The sequence below is a fragment of the Myiozetetes cayanensis genome, unplaced genomic scaffold, assembly GCF_022539395.1.
Source record: "Myiozetetes cayanensis isolate MyiCay16 unplaced genomic scaffold, myiCay2020 scf14, whole genome shotgun sequence".
Taxonomy (NCBI): domain Eukaryota; kingdom Metazoa; phylum Chordata; class Aves; order Passeriformes; family Tyrannidae; genus Myiozetetes; species Myiozetetes cayanensis.
Window position 1 is genome coordinate 5,536,128 of NW_026087048.1, and position 17,395 is coordinate 5,553,522.

Consider the following 17,395-nt stretch of genomic DNA (forward strand, 5'->3'; position numbering starts at 1 on the left):
AGATAGATGGTGATTAGATTACTGCTGGTCTCCTGCGTGCCTCTCTTGGGAGGAGGTTTCCTGGTACATGATGGACCCAGGCGGAGCTCCAGAGGCTGGTGAAGCTGGAGTGCTGACAGTGCCTGCAGCTGTCTGTTAAGATAGTTTCTCTGGAGAAGCCAGGGAGCATCCACCACATGGAGCATCTCTATTGGGCCAGAATGCCCTTTGCAGCTCCCATCTGCTGGCCTTGGTGCTGGGCTGAGCGGTGAGAGGGTTCCTCAGCTCTCCAACGTCATGGTGGCTCTTCTTGGAGGTGGTATAGGAGGATGGAGGTGCCTGCTGGAGGGTTACTGCTGCTAGTGACCCTTGGTCTTGGTGATGTCAAGGTGTTCTGGAGCAGGGAAAGGATGCTGGAGCTGGGCTGGAGCCTCTGCTGAGATGATGGTTGTGCAGGGGGATCAGTGCTCCCACGCCTAAGAGGCAGTGGGCACTGTTCCCTGCCTGCTGGGACTGGGACTCTAGACCCACAGGTGTGAGCCTTGGATTGTGGTGAACTGGAGATGACAAAGAACTATAATTCTGGGTACAGGCTAGGCTGCTGGAGCAGAGAGAGTTTTTGTTAATGATTGATGATGAAAATCACTCTAATAAAATGTGCAACCCTTCTGAGAGGGGATGATGAGGATGGACAGAAGTGGAAGGTTCCTCGTTTTGTGATTTGGCTGAGGCTGTGTGGTTTGGAGTACAGGCACTAGGTTGAGGCTGGGGGCTGACCACATTCCGTGGGAGTCCTGTGCTCGCTGTAGCTGACATGACCCTTCTGGAGAATGGAAGACGGGGTAGGAACATCTTGGCAATGGCATCCTTCCTGCCTGGGCTGCATGATGCTTTGCTGCTGTAGCATGAGCCGGCACATCTTTTCACCTTGTGTGGGATCTGCAGCATCTTGTGGAGACACTTTAGAGTGAGCTCTGCAATGGCTCCTGCTGTGTTCCAAACCCTGCTGGGCATGGTGAGGAGCAGCACAGGTCCTTTTCCATCTGTTTGGTCTGCCAGGCGTTTCCCCACAGAGTGGACAGTGGACAGTTCACCTGCACCAGATGGATGCCCTGAAGGTGTCTTCTCTGCCCTGTTTGGATTAGGTGCAAGGAGCACTGGAGTGCAGTGGGGAGAGATGCGATGAGGGACCTTCTTGCATGTGGACACCTGAACCTAGGGCACAGCATGCTTGAGGATGGTGTTGAGGATCTGCCTGGGGACATCTTTGTCCTGTGCCTGCCAGGACCAGTAGCTGCCGTTCTTGCTGTGAGCGCAGGGTCAGTGCCGCAGGGTGTGGGAACGGCCGACCAGGAAGCTCCTGGGCGTGTGTCTTTCCTGTGAGAGCCTCCTTGAACTGAGTCATCTTATGTGATGCTGTGCTGTCCACTCCCTGCTCCCACCTCCCATGGCATGAGTGCAGCCGTGGGCTCCTTGCCTGGCCCAGCCATGCCCTGTGGGCTGCAGACCAGACCCTTCTTGAAGCTGGTGCTGTGTTTACTTTTGGGTTTGGCTTCAGCACCTACCGAAAGCCAAGCTGCCAGATGGGTATAACTGGGGGAATTTTGCACCTGACAGAATGAACTGAATTTGGTTAAACCCAGCAACCTCCTGAGGAGACCCCAAATGTGCTTCATTTCCAGGGCAAGAAACTTGTTTTTAAAGTGAAGGATCTCCCAAGGTATTCTCTGGGAAGCTCTTTATAGAGTGGAGCATCTTGTGGCAGAATGTTTCTAGGCAAAATGGGGTGAAGAGCCCTAGCTCTGCACTGGGATCCCAGTGTTTGAACTGTGAATGCTCTTGGAGAGCTTTGGTCTGTTTCCTTTTACTGCAGCCGTTTGACTGTGAGAGCCCAGTGATGATCTGGTTCTTCACCTTAATTTGATTTTGATTTTTTTTTTTTCTTACGGTTGGCATAAATAATAGAGTGAGACTAGCCTCAGAGCTGCAGCAGGGATCTGGGTGTGCATTGCCATGGCAGATAGCACTCTGGGCAGATAGCACTCTATGGCAGATAACATATGGTTTGAAAAACACTCCTATGCTCAAGCAGGACATGTGTCCAGGTGCCAGCAGTTCCCAGCTGCTCCCTGAAGGACTGGTGTGCACCAAGAGCTGCCCTGGGGTGGTGGCTTTGCATGTCGGGCTTTTGCTTTGCACTCAAATTATTTCCAGTCTTGCAAAGCTTGTGCTGTGTATGAGCAGGCGATGCCTCTGTACCTAGGCGCTAGGATCAACAGGTGGTGAGCAGCATCCTCTGTGACATGGGACATGAACAAAGCATGGCAATGCCTTTGACCGAAGTGGAGAAGCCTGGGGCACCCCTGGGAGCTGCTCTGCCAGCGGCTGTGGCCCTCTCCTGTGCTGGGGAGCAGCTGTGTGTCCTGTGGCTGCTGCTGAGAGCCATGCATGCTTAGGATTAGGAAATGTCAGAGGTGCAGTTTCCTGGGCAACCCTAATTCGGCGCCACATGCAAGGGCATTAGGATGCACCCAGTAATGGTGTGATCCCTGCTGTTTGCCCCATTCCTGGCACTGGCTGGAGCCTCCAGCCCCTCCGCCTTGGGGTTCATGGTACCAGTTCTCGTGTGCTTGCTTGTGCATACCGAGGTTGTGATGCTCCTGGAGACAGGAATTGCCTCCCCACCTTTTCTGTGGCTTTTTACTATAATATCTGACCATTTAAAAAACAAGTGGGTTTATGTTCCCAGCATGCTACAGATGGTAGACCTCACTCCTACAAAGTGGCATCCTTGAGAGAGTGAGCCATTTGCTCTGGGTCCGAGGTAAGCCCAGCAAACCACATTCTCTGCCAGCAGAGCCTGTCTAGTCTCTGCTGGGTGCCTCTGAACCCCTCTGTGAGCAAAATACCCAGTTTTAGGGGTCTTGACAGAGACCTGTTAGGATTCTCTACCATCCTTTGCTTTCTAGACCTGGAGGCATGTGAGTGGGGGCCACTCTGTGAGCTAGCTGAAGCTCATGTATTCCTACTCTGAGAAGCCAGACCCAAATGCTGAAGGAATATGCTTGGAAATAAGGTTGGCCTTGATGATCTTGGAGGCCTTTTCCAACCTTAATGATTCTATGACAGAGAAATTACTGCAAGCAGGGGAGCCTCTCAGGCTTGTCTTGCCTGAAGCTGCTCTGTGCTCTGGGGCAGAGCGAGGGTCCAGGACTGGCACCAGCAGCCAGCTGGGTCTAGCAAAATGCATCTAGGAAATGGGGTTCATGGCAGGTTTGAATGTGAGCAGCTGGAGGAATGGACAGCTAACCCCTTTCTGAACCCAGAAGGGTCAACAAACTGCATTTCGCAACCCCCATCACACTTGAAGCCATGAGAGGTCTCTGCAAAGGCTGTGTCAGGCATGGTCCTGCCTGTTTGCCCACCTTGCCTGTTGAGCCATTTTAGGGGATTTGTATATGTAGTGAGGCTGGGGCTCACTACATGAGCTCGCTTGGCATGAGCATCTGTGTGAAGGTGATGTCATTGGCACTGGACTGTGCTCCACAGATGTGGCACAGAGAGAGCCTCTTTGCAGTTTTCGAGGTGTGGGAGGAGCCCATGGGACCTCCCAGGTGTTTGGAGCAGCATTGCTGATCTTTCTTTGGAATCTCACAGGCAGTAGGTGCGAAGCAGATCCTGGTGACCAAATAGCTGCAAAAGTTACGAGCAACTTGCATTTTTCCCTGGGGGGTTTTGCCCTGGTGGTGGCAAGCAAAGGGCTGAAGCCCCCTGGGATCAGTGTTGCCCCTTGGTGTCCCTGGTGCTTGGCAGGGCCTGAGCAATGCCACGTCATCCCTTGGATAATGAAGGTGAGAGCAGATTGCCTGTCTCCTGCTGCAAAGCCAGGGGTTGGCTGCTCCTGCAGCCTTGTCCCATCTCGCTGGCACCAGGCTGTGGCTCGGGTAGAGCTGGTATCCCTAGCAGCCATCTGTCCTGCTGCTGCCTTGCCACGGGGTGAGAGCATCTGCTGGCCCCCTATTCTGCTTGCCTGGGGTGGCTATGACCCCTGTGGCTGGTGGGATGTGCTCTGGGGATGATCTGCTTGCTCATGCCCTGGTATGGATGGACCAGACTTGGAGGACTGATCCAGGTCCCCACTGCATTGGCTGCCCAGGGAGCCGGGATGTTTAGGGAGGAGGTAGTGAGCTGGGCACAGAGACCCATGTTCCTCCTGTAGCTCATAGGGATGCAAAGGCTTGAGGCTGTATGGAGGTGTTTACAGCTCCAGTTCCTGTTCCCTTTTCCTGCTGGGTTTTGCTGCTACAGGCTATTGTTGGGCGTTTTGCACAGGAAGGAGGGAGAAGTGTTTTGTTTTAAGCCGATTATTGGAGCTGCAGAGGAATGTGTGAGCAGCCTTGATCTCTCCAAGGCTGTCCAGGAGCAGCGGCAGCATGGCAGTGAGGATGGAGCCTGGCCCTGGGTGGTAATCCCACCAACCGCCAGGCTGTGTTGGGGACATTTGGTTGTTACTGTGGGACATCTACATCTGTGTTGTGGTAACAAACTGGCCCCTAAGCTGGGGGTTTGCGTCCTGGTGGACTAGGTGCTTGGGTGCACTTGGATGCTGTTGGAAATATTGCCTGGCCACGTCTTGGGAGCAGGCTTTGGGGCTGGAGGTGGGATGTACAGCTGGGGCCTGGGAAGGAGCAGAGAGGAAGCTATAAGCTATTCTTAGCCCTTTTGTCAGAAAACCTTCAAAAGCACCCACAGGAGCCCTGGAAAACAACCAGTGAGTTCCCAGTTGTGCCAATACCAGCTGACACCCTTGTTCTGGGATCTGCACCCCTTCTCCACCTTGTGAGAGGAAATGTGGCTGTGTGCAGGTAGAGCATCTGTGTGCTATAGGGGGTATGGCCCCACTAGCAGCCCAGTGCCTCACCAGGACCCAGCTGGATGTCTGTGTGGGTGCTGCGAGTGCTGAGCCCCATCATGAGGGAGGGGGCCAGGCCACCTTCTGCTCTGCTTGGCTCCATCCCAGCCTTCGGGACAAAGGCTGGAGCATTTCCACGGCCAAGTGCTGGTGCCTGGAAAGCTGTCAGCTGCCAGCACCTGCTCTGGGGGGCTGCCATGATGTGGGTTTGGGCTCCCGGCAGCTGCTTTGACTGCTGCTAGCAGAGCTCGTGGTGAGCTCCCTACACCCCCCAAAAAAGTCAGGGACTGTCCTAACCCTTCTCCTATCCTTCCCCTCTTGCAGGTGGCTGTCCTGGAGGACTACGCCGATCCCTTCGATGCGGCGCAGGTGGCAGGTAGTCAGGCAGGGCTGGAGAAGGTGACCGAGAATGATGGATATATGGAGCCATATGAAGCCCAGAAGATGATGGCTGGTAAGGTGGAAGGCTCCATGCAAAGGCCACGCTTTGCACCTCTCTTTGGTCATGCAAACTCTCTCAGTTTAGTGGTCACTGTACTCTGTTCCTTGCAGCCTGTGACAGCACCAGGTCCGTCCTAGATAAGGCAAACCTGGGCAATTACTGTGATGGGGAACAGCCACTTCGTAGGCAGATTTTCCCAGTTTTATCCATGTGCACTGGGTTTGGCAGAGCCACAGCACTCAAAGGCTGCCTGGGCTGTACAGACACATCTCTCCCTGCGATGCTGCCCCCTGAGACCCCACTTGCCAGGCTGAGCCAGGAGAGACCTGATATTCTGTGCATCTGGCTTAAAACTAAGATGGATATGGGAGCTATTTAATTCTGTTAGGACTGGGCCAGAGCATGCTGTGTCTGCCGCAGCAGCAGGGTCCTCAGTGGGCATATTTAGGGCTGGGAAGCCAGTGAGGTGTGAGTGTGTGCTCCTGAAGGCAGCACTCAGGGTCATCATGCTGGCTTGTGCACTCCAGGCTCTGCTCTAGCTCGTCTTTGCAGTTCTGTGGTTTTCCTGGGGAAAGTGGTGGCTGGTAAGCTCATGTGGTTTTTTGGAGTAGACTGTTGTATTTCTTGGAAAAATCAGCAAGCAGTGAAGAGGCTGCTTGTGCCTGTGGGAGAGACTTTGTTTTGCTTGAAGGAAGGGCATTTTATTAAACTACCCACACTGGGTGTCTAGGGGAGAAACCCGGCCTAGCTGCTTGCAGGAAATCAGGCATGGGATGCTCTGTCCCCATGGATCCCATTTTGTAGGGCTGCCCAGGAGTGAGAATGATGTTGTACTATGGAGATCTTAGTGCTGTGAACTGCTCAGGCCCTGGCTGCCAAGCAGCTCCCCTGCTTTTGGCAGCTGCTTGCTGAAGGTTCGCGGGGGGTCTCCTCTATCACTGACACTTCCTTACCCCATTTCACCTCTGGGTGACATTGCACCCTGTCATTTAGCCGGGCTTTGGGGACTGTGGCCAGGCTATGTTGGGCAGAAAGCTCATGGTCTTTTCCCTCTTCTGCTGCCAGAGATCCGCCAGAAAGGCTTACGGGAAGCTCCTGCCCGGCCACTGCACCTCTATGACACTCCCTACGAGCCTGTGCAAGACATAGACAGTGAGCGCCCGACCTGCCCCTGGCCCAGGGAGTCCCGGCTGCCTGAGGATGACGAGAGGCCACCAGAGGAGTATGACCAGCCCTGGGAGTGGAAGAAGGAGCGGATCTCCAAAGCCTTCGCAGGTGAGTGATGGGGGCAGCCATAAAGCAATCAACTTTCTGTGAAGCTGGATTCTTGGGGTTCCTTCATCGTCTGGGGATCAGTAATGTTGGTGTCTGCATTTCTGTGGCTCAGGGAGTGCTCATGCTCTTGTAGAAGCTGCTTCTCTGAGCAGGGAGCTAGGCTGGACAGAGTGATGGATAGGACTGCCTTGGCTCCCTTTGCCTCTTCCCTGCTCTGACTGATCACAGCCTTTGGTGCAAATTAACCACCCCAACCCTGGATTGCAGGGGAGAGGCTCGGCCCTGGGCTCAAACAGATCCCTCCTTCCTGGGGGCAGGAGGATCCCCAAGGAGCTTTCGGCCAGACTTTGTCCAGCCTTCCTGACCTGTTTATCCATGCTGGGGGATCGATTGTGTTTGTGTTTGGTAATGAGGAAATCCATGCTGTGCATTAGTGCTGGCTCCTCCGCCAGTGCTGGCTAATTGCCATGCTCTTATCTAGGATGCATTTTAATTGCAGCACTGTGTGTGTCTGTGCTGCAACTGGCATACAGGGCATTCACACTGGCAATGCTGTGTGGAGATGCTGGCAGAGAGAGATGTGGAGGTTTGGGCTTGGGGAGTGGTTCACCTTTTGGGTTTGAGCACTGTGAGCTGGAGATGTGCTGGGTTCGATGGCGTAGTGTCTACTTGTTCCTGGGGTTGCTGTGCCAATGATTTGGCTTGTTGGGCTCCGTCATGGAACATGGTATGCTGCTGGGCTGGGTTTGTGCTGAGGTGTCTGTGCTCCAGATCTGGGCACATGAGCCACCTTGCTTGATGTTCCTGGGTGGAAGTGATGTGTTCTCAGGTCTGGCTCACATGTGGATGCACATGAGCACTGTCCAGGGTGCTTCAGGCCTTGCTCCAAGTCCTGAGGGAGTCAGATTGCCATGCCCTAGACCATGCTGGGACCTGCTGCCTGTTTTTTTCCTGAAGCCAGAGCAGTTCCTGCTGGATCTTGGAGGATGTTTTTCCCCTCCTGTGATGCCAAAATCTCTCTGCTGACCCTTTCCCCCTCTGGGGGGCCCATGGGACCCCTGTTGATGGACAGCTGGTACCGGAACAAGGCTAGAACCCATTGGCACCTGGCAGGGAAATGTGGATCACGTGGGTGGCTGGGAAGCCCCCAGGGCAAGATGAATGCAGGGGCAGGACAGATGGTAATGGGATGCTTGGCCAAGGTCCCCCAGAGGGGCACGTACGTTTAACAGGGTGGTCACAGCCTCCCCCACACCCCAGAGACAGCTGGAAAATCTGATGGAGGAGCAGAGTCCCTCCATCAGGCATGTGCCTTGCCTCAGGCCTGTCCCTGCTTGGTGCTGTGAAGGGGATGAGATGGCCAAGCTGACATGGGGCTCCTGGGAATTTAGTCCTCAGGTCTTTCCCCCCACAACTGCTCTCCTTCTCCATGGGCCCTCTCGTGTTGTTGATGGTTTTTTCTAAGCCCTTTCTTTCTCTCTTTCTCTTTCCCACAACCTCCCCTTTCTGCCCCCAATCTAGTTGAAATCAAGGTCATTAAAGACCTACCGTGGCCCCCACCGGTGGGACAGCTGGACAGCGGTGAAAGCCCCCCCGACAGTGAGGCCGGTGCCCCTGTCCCTCCACAGCACAGCCAGCACAGCTATGAAGACACCAATGGTGGGTCTTGCGTGACAGGGGGGTGTCTGGGGGGACTGCGCCGGCACTTACTATGACCCTGCCTTGCTACCACGCCTCAGAGCTTGCCCAGGGCACTGTGAGATGTCCACCCTCCTCCTCTGCTCTTCCCCAGCCATTCCTGGCCCCTTCAGTTGTCCTGTGCTGGACACCAGATGTTTGTCCTTGCCTGTCCTGCACCTTCTCCAGCTCCACTGTGCCTCTTTGCTCACAGCAGGGAATTATTTGGTGGCAGAGTTAATACCATCTCTTTTGTTTTCCTCTCTTTACCTCCAAATTCCCAGTGTTTGATGGCCACCTTTATGGTCGTCTCGACAACTGTTCTGAACATTTAGCTGATGTTTTCTTGCAACTCATAATGCCCAGCTCCCTTAGAGGTGTGCTAGCAGCTAGTTCAGGTCCCAGTGTGCTGAAGTTGGGGCTGTTTTTTCCCCTCTTCATCATTTAGCACTGCTCTGTTTCCTCTTCTGTTTTATTACCTTGCTGCTCAGTGGCAGGAGGTCCCTCTGGATTTTCCGCTCTCACTTTTGCTATCCTGAGCAGCCAAATCTCCCAGCTACACTTTGTCATCTCAGGTTTGCCTTGTGAAGCCTTTTTTGTGTGTACTGGGCACAGAGCCCCTGAGTAAATCCCCCTTGGACACTGCTGGCAGCCTTGCTTATGAAAGCCAAATATTGCTGCTTCTCTTTTAACCCTTTACTAGTATTTTAAAGACCTTGCTCTTATGCTGTGGGGGATTAGGATTTTGCCAAGAGCATTAGGTGGGGGCAGTGTGCTGAAAGGCACAACTGGGTTGTTACTGGGGGGAGCTGGGACATGAGGCGTGCCGTTCCTCTGCAGCAGCGTACTGTGCCTGCCCATGTGTCACTAACACTGTCCTGGTGGGCACTGCAATGTGCCAGGTGCCGATGCCTGATTTCCTTATCTACAGAGCTCTGTAGAATAAAACCAGTGTGGCCTTTGCTGCCTCCCAGGTGGGTTTGAGCATGAGGCTGCAGGTGACAGCTGATTTTGCTGCTGATAGTAGGGACACTCCAGAGCAAAGTGACCGCTGTGCCAGGGCTGTGTAGGGTATTTCCCTAATCCGTAGGGATGCTGCAGGCTGAAATCAGTCCTGAACAAGAAAGGTCTTGGCAGTTGGGAACTTCCTGATTCTCTTCCTGCAGTGAATGCAGGTGTAAAGAAAAATTAATCTCTTTGCTGTGCAGTCTCTTCTCTTCCTCCGTCATTTATTATCCCTGCAGTTGCTCTGACGTGCATTTTGCTCTTGATGAACGCATCAGTTTGTCATTTTTCCTGGGTTTAGCAACACAGAGTCTCTTTTTTTTTCCCCCTGACTTGCCTTGCTTTGTTGTGTTAAGTTTATCTTGCCAGAGTTTTGTCTCATTTTCTACTTCCCCTGTCTGGGGGTGAGTTGAATGTCTTGAAGGATGTCTTCTTCCTCCTAAGGCCTTGTTTTTAATATCCTGTTTAATCATGCACATGCCTCTGCCTCCCTCTGACAGGTGCAATGCATTTCTTATGAGCCTGTAACACAATGACTTTGTGCTGCCAGCAAACACTTGGGCTGTTTGATTGTCTGACTTTTTAATGATTGCCCCAATTTTTTAAGGTGATGAGTTGAAATTGAAGCCAAGGTGTGATGTACGAGGGTGAATGTGGCCTGTGAAAAGCCAGAGCACTGCAGAGGCAGTGCTTGTCAAGCCTTAATGCTGGGCACCACCTCCTCCCAGAGCTGCTGCTCGGGGGGGGGGGTTAAGCCGTGCTAAGATGCAGAGGATTTTGGCTGGGTTTGCTTTTGGCTGCCTTCCCCTCCTCTCAGTGCTGGGGGGGTGGAGTCCTGCTCGCCTGCATAGGGCCCAGACAAGGTGTCCCTCAAACATCCACCTTAGAAGATGCTAGAGAGGAAAACATCCCTCTCAGGGTATTTTTTACCTCTTCCTCCAGCAGCCAAGAAGCATGGGGAGGAGGGAAGTTGTCCAGTCTGGGACATCCCAGTTGTCCTGGGAGCTGCAGCTCCTGGGCTTGGCCACTTGGCAGGGTGACTGTGCTGCTACAGCATCAACCCCCCACAGCCCCACACCGAGGCAGCTCTGCCCAATCGATAAGTAATTTGTGAGAGGGGGCTGGCAGTGCAGGGGAGCAGTAATGAACTCTTGTGAGGAGGGAGAAACAATATTGTTAATGCTGAAATCATCCTCTGTGGAAATAACAGGCATCAGGAGGCTTGTCCCCAGGGCGTGGTCAGTCCCTTATACTCGCCGGGCAGGTGGCTGCATCAGAGAGGTCCCTGCAGTCAAAATATCCCCTTCCCACCTCAGGAAATTGTTTTCTCACCACAGCTTTTCTTGTGCCAGTAGAAATGTGTCCATCAGTTCCAAACCGACTGCTCCCTTTAGCTCCATCTATCCCCTCCTCTTTTTTTTTAATTTAATTTTTCTCCCCAAAACTGGGGAGCCTCTTCTTGCTGCATCTCACTTAGTTCTGTGCCACAGGTGCTGAATCTATGGTTGCATTAGCAAAACCTCCTGAGCTTTTGAAACCTCTCTGGAAATATTTTCCATGGGCCCATACCCTGGCCCCAGGCTTGGTGTGGTGGGCACCCAGCCTGGGCACTGCAGTGAGCAGCAGCCCAAGAGCTGCCCTTCCCTTGCTTAGAAAAAGGGGATGGGGGCACTGTGAGGGAATCCAGTGTGATATAACCTGTCTCTGGCTCTTCCCACAGGGGGAAAGCTGGGACCTGGCCTGTCCGCCTGTCCCTCCCCCAGCTGTGACAGGGGTCTGTCTTGCAGGTCCCTCCGAGGGGCTGGGCTACGGCTGCATGTCGCCCTGCAGGGAGGAGAAGGCCAGGGCTGCCCTGAGACACGGCTCCAGCAGCCTCAAGAGCACAAAGACGCTGATGGCTGAGCCAGGCCCCTATGTTGGGGAGAGGATTGACCCTGCCCTGCCCTTGGAGAGCCAGTGGTGAGTCCTGCCTGCCCCAAGTGGCTGCCTGACCCCTCCACCTGCCTCATGGATACCTGTGGATCCATGAGGAGCCCTGGGGGAGACCTGCTTCTTCCTTTCTTCCCTGGCCCCACATTCTGCCTGTTTGTCCCTTCCCCTTGTCCCCCAATCCCAGTGGTGCCACCCCCATCCCACTCTGTCCCCGGGGTGCTGGCATTGCTGCTTTCCCAGGGCAGAGCCCTTCCTGGGGTGTCTGCTCTGTGCCTGGCATAGCTGATCCCTCTCCCTGCTCTAGCTGGTACCATGGGGCCATCAGCCGGACGGATGCGGAGACTCTGCTGAGGCTGTGCAAGGAGGCCAGTTACCTGGTGCGCAACAGCGAGACCAGCAAGAACGACTTCTCCCTCTCCTTGAAGTGAGTGAGCAGGGGCTGAGGGGTCATGGACCCACAGCAGGGATGACCTGGTGGTGTGGGTGGGTACCCCAAGTAAACTTGTGCCCATGACAATTGAGTAGCTCTCAACCACAAGTGGTCAGAAATGGGTGGAACATGAAGTCCACACCTTTCTGTTGTGTGGCACAGGCTTCTGTTTTGGTGTCTGGCAAAAGCATCTCTTGGGAAGGCTTGGAGATCTGGAGGCCCACTGCTCTTCCTTGGCAGTGCTAGTAATCCTTCAGATGAATCAAACGATCTGCCTCACTGCTTACTTGAATGTGTCTGATTACCACTTCCAGCTTTGCCTTCTTTTTCCCCTTTTTTTGGTAGCTTAGTTTCATGGGAAAAGAAAGTTCGTGCGATCCCATTGTTGATGGAAATGTGGGTACCCATCCCTGCCTCCCCAGCCCATGGATTCATTGAAGCCATTGCTCAGTCACATTGTAGAGAGGGGGCTTTTCCCTGCTCTGATTTGCCAACAGGGACACCTCATCCCCACAGCGTGGCTTGGTTTCTGCTTGGGGTTTTTTTGGAGTTCTTCACATCCTCCCCAATTTTTCCAGATTCCCTGAATGCCAAAATTGCATGAAGCATTGCTGCAGCTCCTCATCCAGCTCTTTCCTGGCTCCTGGGGCAGCACAAACCCACGAAATCAAAGCTGTTACTGTCTGAAGATGATGATGGATGAGCAAATACCTTCTTGCCCTTCTGCTGGACAGCCATATTAGCTCTGTTCTGCCAGATGGGAAACAAGTATTTATGGAGCACTTCAGCCATCTCTGCCCAACAACAGGCCTCGTATTCCTGTGCTTTTCTCAATATACTTTGAGTTTCCCCAGTGGTCTCTCATACCTGCATTGTTCCTCAGGGCTTTCAGCCTCCCTGTTTATTTCCCAGTGGCACAACTGTGAATTACATTGCTCTGCCTCTCTCCATATTTTTTTTGTTCCACTCTTTTTGCTGCCTTTCACAACAAAACAGGGCAGAAGTTCTGCTGAAAGTATTCTTTCTTCCTTCTGCACTCGGAGCTTTCAGATCAGCCACCAAACCTTTCCAGAAAATCTCCCTCCTTTCCTTTTTTTATGTCAGAATTTTCACTGATGTTTTAATTTTCTCAACATTTTTTCCTTGCCCTGGCTTGTGAGCCATTTTGGAGCAACAGCTTCTTCTGGTTGGTGAGCTGTATTTGAGGCTGCGAGAGGTCTCACCATCACCTTGTGAGTGGCATTAGCCAGCATGTGTGTTGGAGAGCCTGGGAGGTGGCATTCCATCACCAAAGGTGGCTTTCCATCACCTCTCCACAGGCCAGTCATCTATTTATTGGTGGTTTTCCGCTTACTTCTTGCCACCCATCCTTAGTCTTGTGGCAAAATCCTCCTCTCAGGTGGTATATGTGGCTAGGATGTGGCTGCGCATCAGTGTGCCATCTCCCCAGAGGACACTGCAGCCCATCCAGGAGTTATTTGGGCATTGCCTGTCCTTGCCCACAGCCTCAGGAGCAGGATTTTTACTTCACTGCCTTTTTCGGTAGAGTCTGTTCAAAGAACATCCCCTGGGATGCTTTTTATGTAGCTTTAAGCTGGCTGTCTGCAGCTCTATTTTTTTTTAACTTTTCTTTTTTCTCCTTGCGTAAGGAGGCACAGCCGAGGAAATGGTCTGAAAAGAGCTCCTGATGCTAACCTGAAGCTCTTTTGTGCTGATTTAAAGAAAAATATGCACAAGAGAGAGCAGCAGGACCAGGTCAGGCAGCCAGAAGGACTTAACCCTGCTGTAACAGTCCTGGCTGATCCAGGCTAGGCAGCCCCACACTGCCTGTCATGGACAGGGTTATGTCATTGCCTTAGATGCTTGGAGGGTGATTCCCTCCTGGCCTATGCTTCCATGAGAGTGGCTGAGTCCACTGCAAAGGTGGGGTCCTTTCTCATGTCTCCAAGGTGCCAAGTAGGAGCAGCACTTGCCCCTTGCCCTGTCTGCTGGGGTTTGCAGTGTATTCCTTCAGGCTTCTCTCCAGGGATGTGCTTTCCACATCCCTGAGCTTATGACAAAGACCTGTGGAGCAATTTGGGCAAAACACAACTGGCATCACCTCTACATGGTCCCGTGTGGCAGTGCTCCAGATGCAGCCAAGGTCCCTGATGGGGGGCTGTGGCTGTCCACTCTGCCATCCCCTGGGACAGCTGGCTCCTTGCTTCTGTCTCTAAATGGATTGCAAACCCATCCTGCTAATGCAGCCAGGCTGTCCATTACGCCCGTCTCCAGCCAGGGGGATGGGGCCAGGCTGTGCAGCGCTGGAAGCCTGATGCAGGCTCGGCATCGCTGATGAGGCCCTGTCTGCTTTTAAGTCATCAGTATTTTGCTCTAATATGCATTCCAGACGCTGCAGACAGGCTGTGGCTCTCCTCAGAGACACAAATTAATAGCAACAGGGCCATTAGCCCATCACTTGGAATCATGGCAGGATCTGCCTTCACAACCTGGTGTGGCTCAGTGCCTGTGCTGTGCCAGGAAATGGCCTTGCTACGCTGAGTGGGTTTTATGGAGCCTGCAGCAGTGGTGTGGGGAGGGGGAGGAAGGAGAAAATCCTTTGGCTGCTGGCTGAAGGAGAAAATCCTGGTTTGCCACGGTGAGGCTGGAGATCTGTGAGCTGAAGGGGTTCTGTGTGAGCCAGAGTGGTTGCAAAAGGAGCTTTTCCACATGTGAAGGGTGAAAGCTGCTACCCCTATGTCAACCTGCAGTGAGAGCTGCTGTTGGTCCTGCCCAGGTGATGCCCTCACTTACCTACCCACACACACCTACCCAGCCTTGGCACCCCCACATGGACCCCACACACCCAACTGTGTGGGAACAGGAGCCAGCAGTCCCCCTCAGCTGCAGGGGCAGGCTGCCTGTCTTAGGTAAGGGGGTCAGGAGCTGAGGGGAGGCTTGGGCCACCTGTACCCCCTAACCCTGCCTTGATCTGCCCTTGCAGGAGCAGCCAGGGTTTCATGCACATGAAACTGTCCCGGACCCAGGAGAACAAGTACGTGCTGGGTCAGCACAGCCCGCCCTTCGACAGCGTGCCAGAGATCATCCATCACTACGCCAGCCGCAAGCTGCCCATCAAGGGGGCGGAGCACATGTCCTTGCTTTACCCGGTGGCAATCCGTACCCTATAGTACTCACCCCCTACGAGCCAGGCTCGAGGCTGGGTGTACCCAAAACCAGCCCATCTGCAGGGCCGAGCGCTGCCACGCCAAGGACGGGCTCCAGACCGTTGGCCCATGAGCAGCTCACTGGGCACAGCCAGCGCTGTTGGGGGATTGCTGCAGCCGGACCTCTCGTCCTGCTCTCTCGGAAGGCTCCCATGTGCTACTTTGCCCCCTGGCATGGCACCGGAGGGACCTCCTGTGCAAGGAGCTTAGTGGGGCTCGCCGGCTGCCTGCTGCCATCACCTGCCTCCAGGCAGAGCTCAAAACACAAGGACTGGAGCTGGGGCCTGGAAAAACCCAGGGAAGGGGGCAGTGGGTGCGAATACGGGGATAGATCATCTGGTAGCAGGCCTGAGGTGCCTCTGTGAGGGTGGCTGGCACTACCTGTGAGAGACAAAATGGCTGTGCCTGCAGGCAGGGAGGCTGGTGGGTGCGAGCGGGGCCTGCCTGGGGCTGTTGAGCTGTGGTGGGGGCTGGGCAGGCTGGCCCTCACCTGCACAAGTGCTCGGTACTCAATGCCATCCTTTGCCAAATGTAAATAGTGACTGGCCTGGGCTGCACATGCAGCACCACTGCCTAATAAAGCAGTGCATGGTCACCTCCTGCTCCACGGGAACTGTGCCCACGTCCCACCTCGAGTTGGAGCAACTGTGTGGCAAAAGGGCAGGGAGGGACGTTTTGTTACAAAAAAGCTCTAAGTGAAGTGATTTTTCCTGTGCTTTTGCATGCACTGAGACCCCCTGTGCCTAAGCCATCAGCTGACTCCTCAGAGACACAGGGGACAAGGGTGGTCACACCCTTGTGATGTCTTTGAGACCATTCGTGAGCAGTGATGAGCTGATTTTGGATAGGCCTGTTACTCCCTACAGAAGGGGGTGCTCTTCAGGATCTTTTGGCTCCTTGTTTTCCTTCACCTATTGTAAGTCTGAGGCAAAATCCCTGAATTTCAAAGATTTCCTGATCTCTTCCTCTGAGTATTTACTGACTCCGGTCCTGTTCTTTGTCTTCGTGACACCTTGTCTTTGAGCCAGCTTGCTCCTCTTTTTTTTGGCTGAAGCTCTATCTGGTGTTCTTTACTGTTTCATGCATACCTTGCCTTTTAAACTTGTTCCTGGTGTTGCTCCTGGACCCACAAATATACTTTTCCTCCATCCTTGTGTCAGCCTAAGCTCTATCCCACTGCTACTCCCTAGCAGCACATTCCCTTTCCTCTCTGCTCCCTCAATGGGGATGGCAGCAGCAAATTCGCTGCTGGAGCAACAAAACCTTCTCTGCGAGCAGAGCAAAGGGCTTGGGCATCAGTGGGATGAGTTAGCAGTGGCTTGATGAAGGCTTTGTGAAAAAGATCATTCTCCCCTCTGCCTGCTGCCAGGAAGAAGCTGGCCCTGCTGGTTGTCTGGAGGGGACAGAGGTGATGAATAAGACCACAGGGATCCTGTGGGGGTGGGTGCTGCAGCTGCAGCAGGAACCCTGCTTGACCATCCAGGGCTCTGGGGTATTACAGGCTCAATTTGTAGCTGGGGGATGGCTGTCCTGGCTTGCCCTTCACAGTTTGGAGCTGCTGGGGACCATCAGGCATGGCCAGTGTGGTATGTGAGTGCACTCTGTGGTTGAGAGCCTGCAGAGCTGTGGTGGCTTGTTCCAAGATGCCTCAGCCTCTGCCGCTCCTTAAAAGGCAGCAGATCGAGCTGGTCAGGCTCCTGGTGTCTCCTTACAGCCTGCTTGGCTGCTGGCAGCCCTGGCTGCCTCTCTCCATCATCCCAGGGAGGCATTTTGTCCAGCAGGGACAGAGGTGACTCCAGTAGGAGGGTTTTTTCTCCCAGAGCCTGCAGGAAGGGCTGGAGATGTAGAAATCTGAGGAGGTGCTCTTGGATGCCCTTGCTGCACTTAAAAGGTTTCTTGAGTGTCCTTTAGCAGCCCCACTGTGACATGATGGCTCCAGCAAGGAGCTCTTCCCAGGGGATCCTCTACTTTCTCTGTGGCTGGGTGAGCAGAGGCTTTTCGTGTCTGTGCAGCTGGGCAATAGAGGCACAGGAGAGCCTCTCCATGTAGAGGGGGGCTTTTTCCTCGAGGAGCTGTGGCAGGGAGCAAACTGCCTGGCAGCCACTGCTGGCTGTATCAGCAAGCTCATAGCCTTATGGTAAAATCCTGCCCTGTCAGCCTGGCTCCATCCCAGGCACAGGGATGAGAGGAGTGAGACTGTGTCATTGCAGCAGCTCCCCAGAACTGGTCACGGACCCCAGAATTGCTCTGCAAGCTGGGCTGTGTGTCCAAGTGCTTCAGCAAAGCAGCTCTTGATCCTCACTGTGGGAATTGCATCCCTCCTCAGCCCTCTCTTCTCCAGGCTAAAGAAGCAAAATTCCTCAAGTGCTTCCTCATACAAGATGTTCTCTGGCCTTGACCATCCTCATCAGGACTCTCTCCATGTACTTGGGGTCCAAAACTGGTCGGAGTTTCCAGGTGTGGCCTCACCAATGCCAAATAAAGGGAAATAACCCCTTCCTTTGTCCTGGCCACTGAAAATATATGACTCCAGATCT

General features: G+C 53.8%; 1 protein-coding gene across 8 annotated transcripts in view; it reads left to right on the plus strand.

Moving 5' to 3' along the window:
- SHF (Src homology 2 domain containing F) overlaps positions 1-17,395 on the plus strand; it is a 34,952-nt gene that overhangs the window by 2,042 nt on the left and 15,515 nt on the right. For 3 of the 8 annotated variants that reach the window (XM_050309277.1, XM_050309276.1, XM_050309279.1), the window contains exons 2-6: positions 5,216-5,345; positions 6,399-6,608; positions 8,130-8,267; positions 11,078-11,249; positions 11,527-11,646. In XM_050309277.1, coding sequence (XP_050165234.1) covers positions 5,312-5,345; positions 6,399-6,608; positions 8,130-8,267; positions 11,078-11,249; positions 11,527-11,646 — 674 coding nt within the window. In that variant the 5' untranslated portion in view covers positions 5,216-5,311. The other 5 variants (XM_050309274.1, XM_050309275.1, XM_050309278.1 and 2 more) reach the window with 5 other exon arrangements.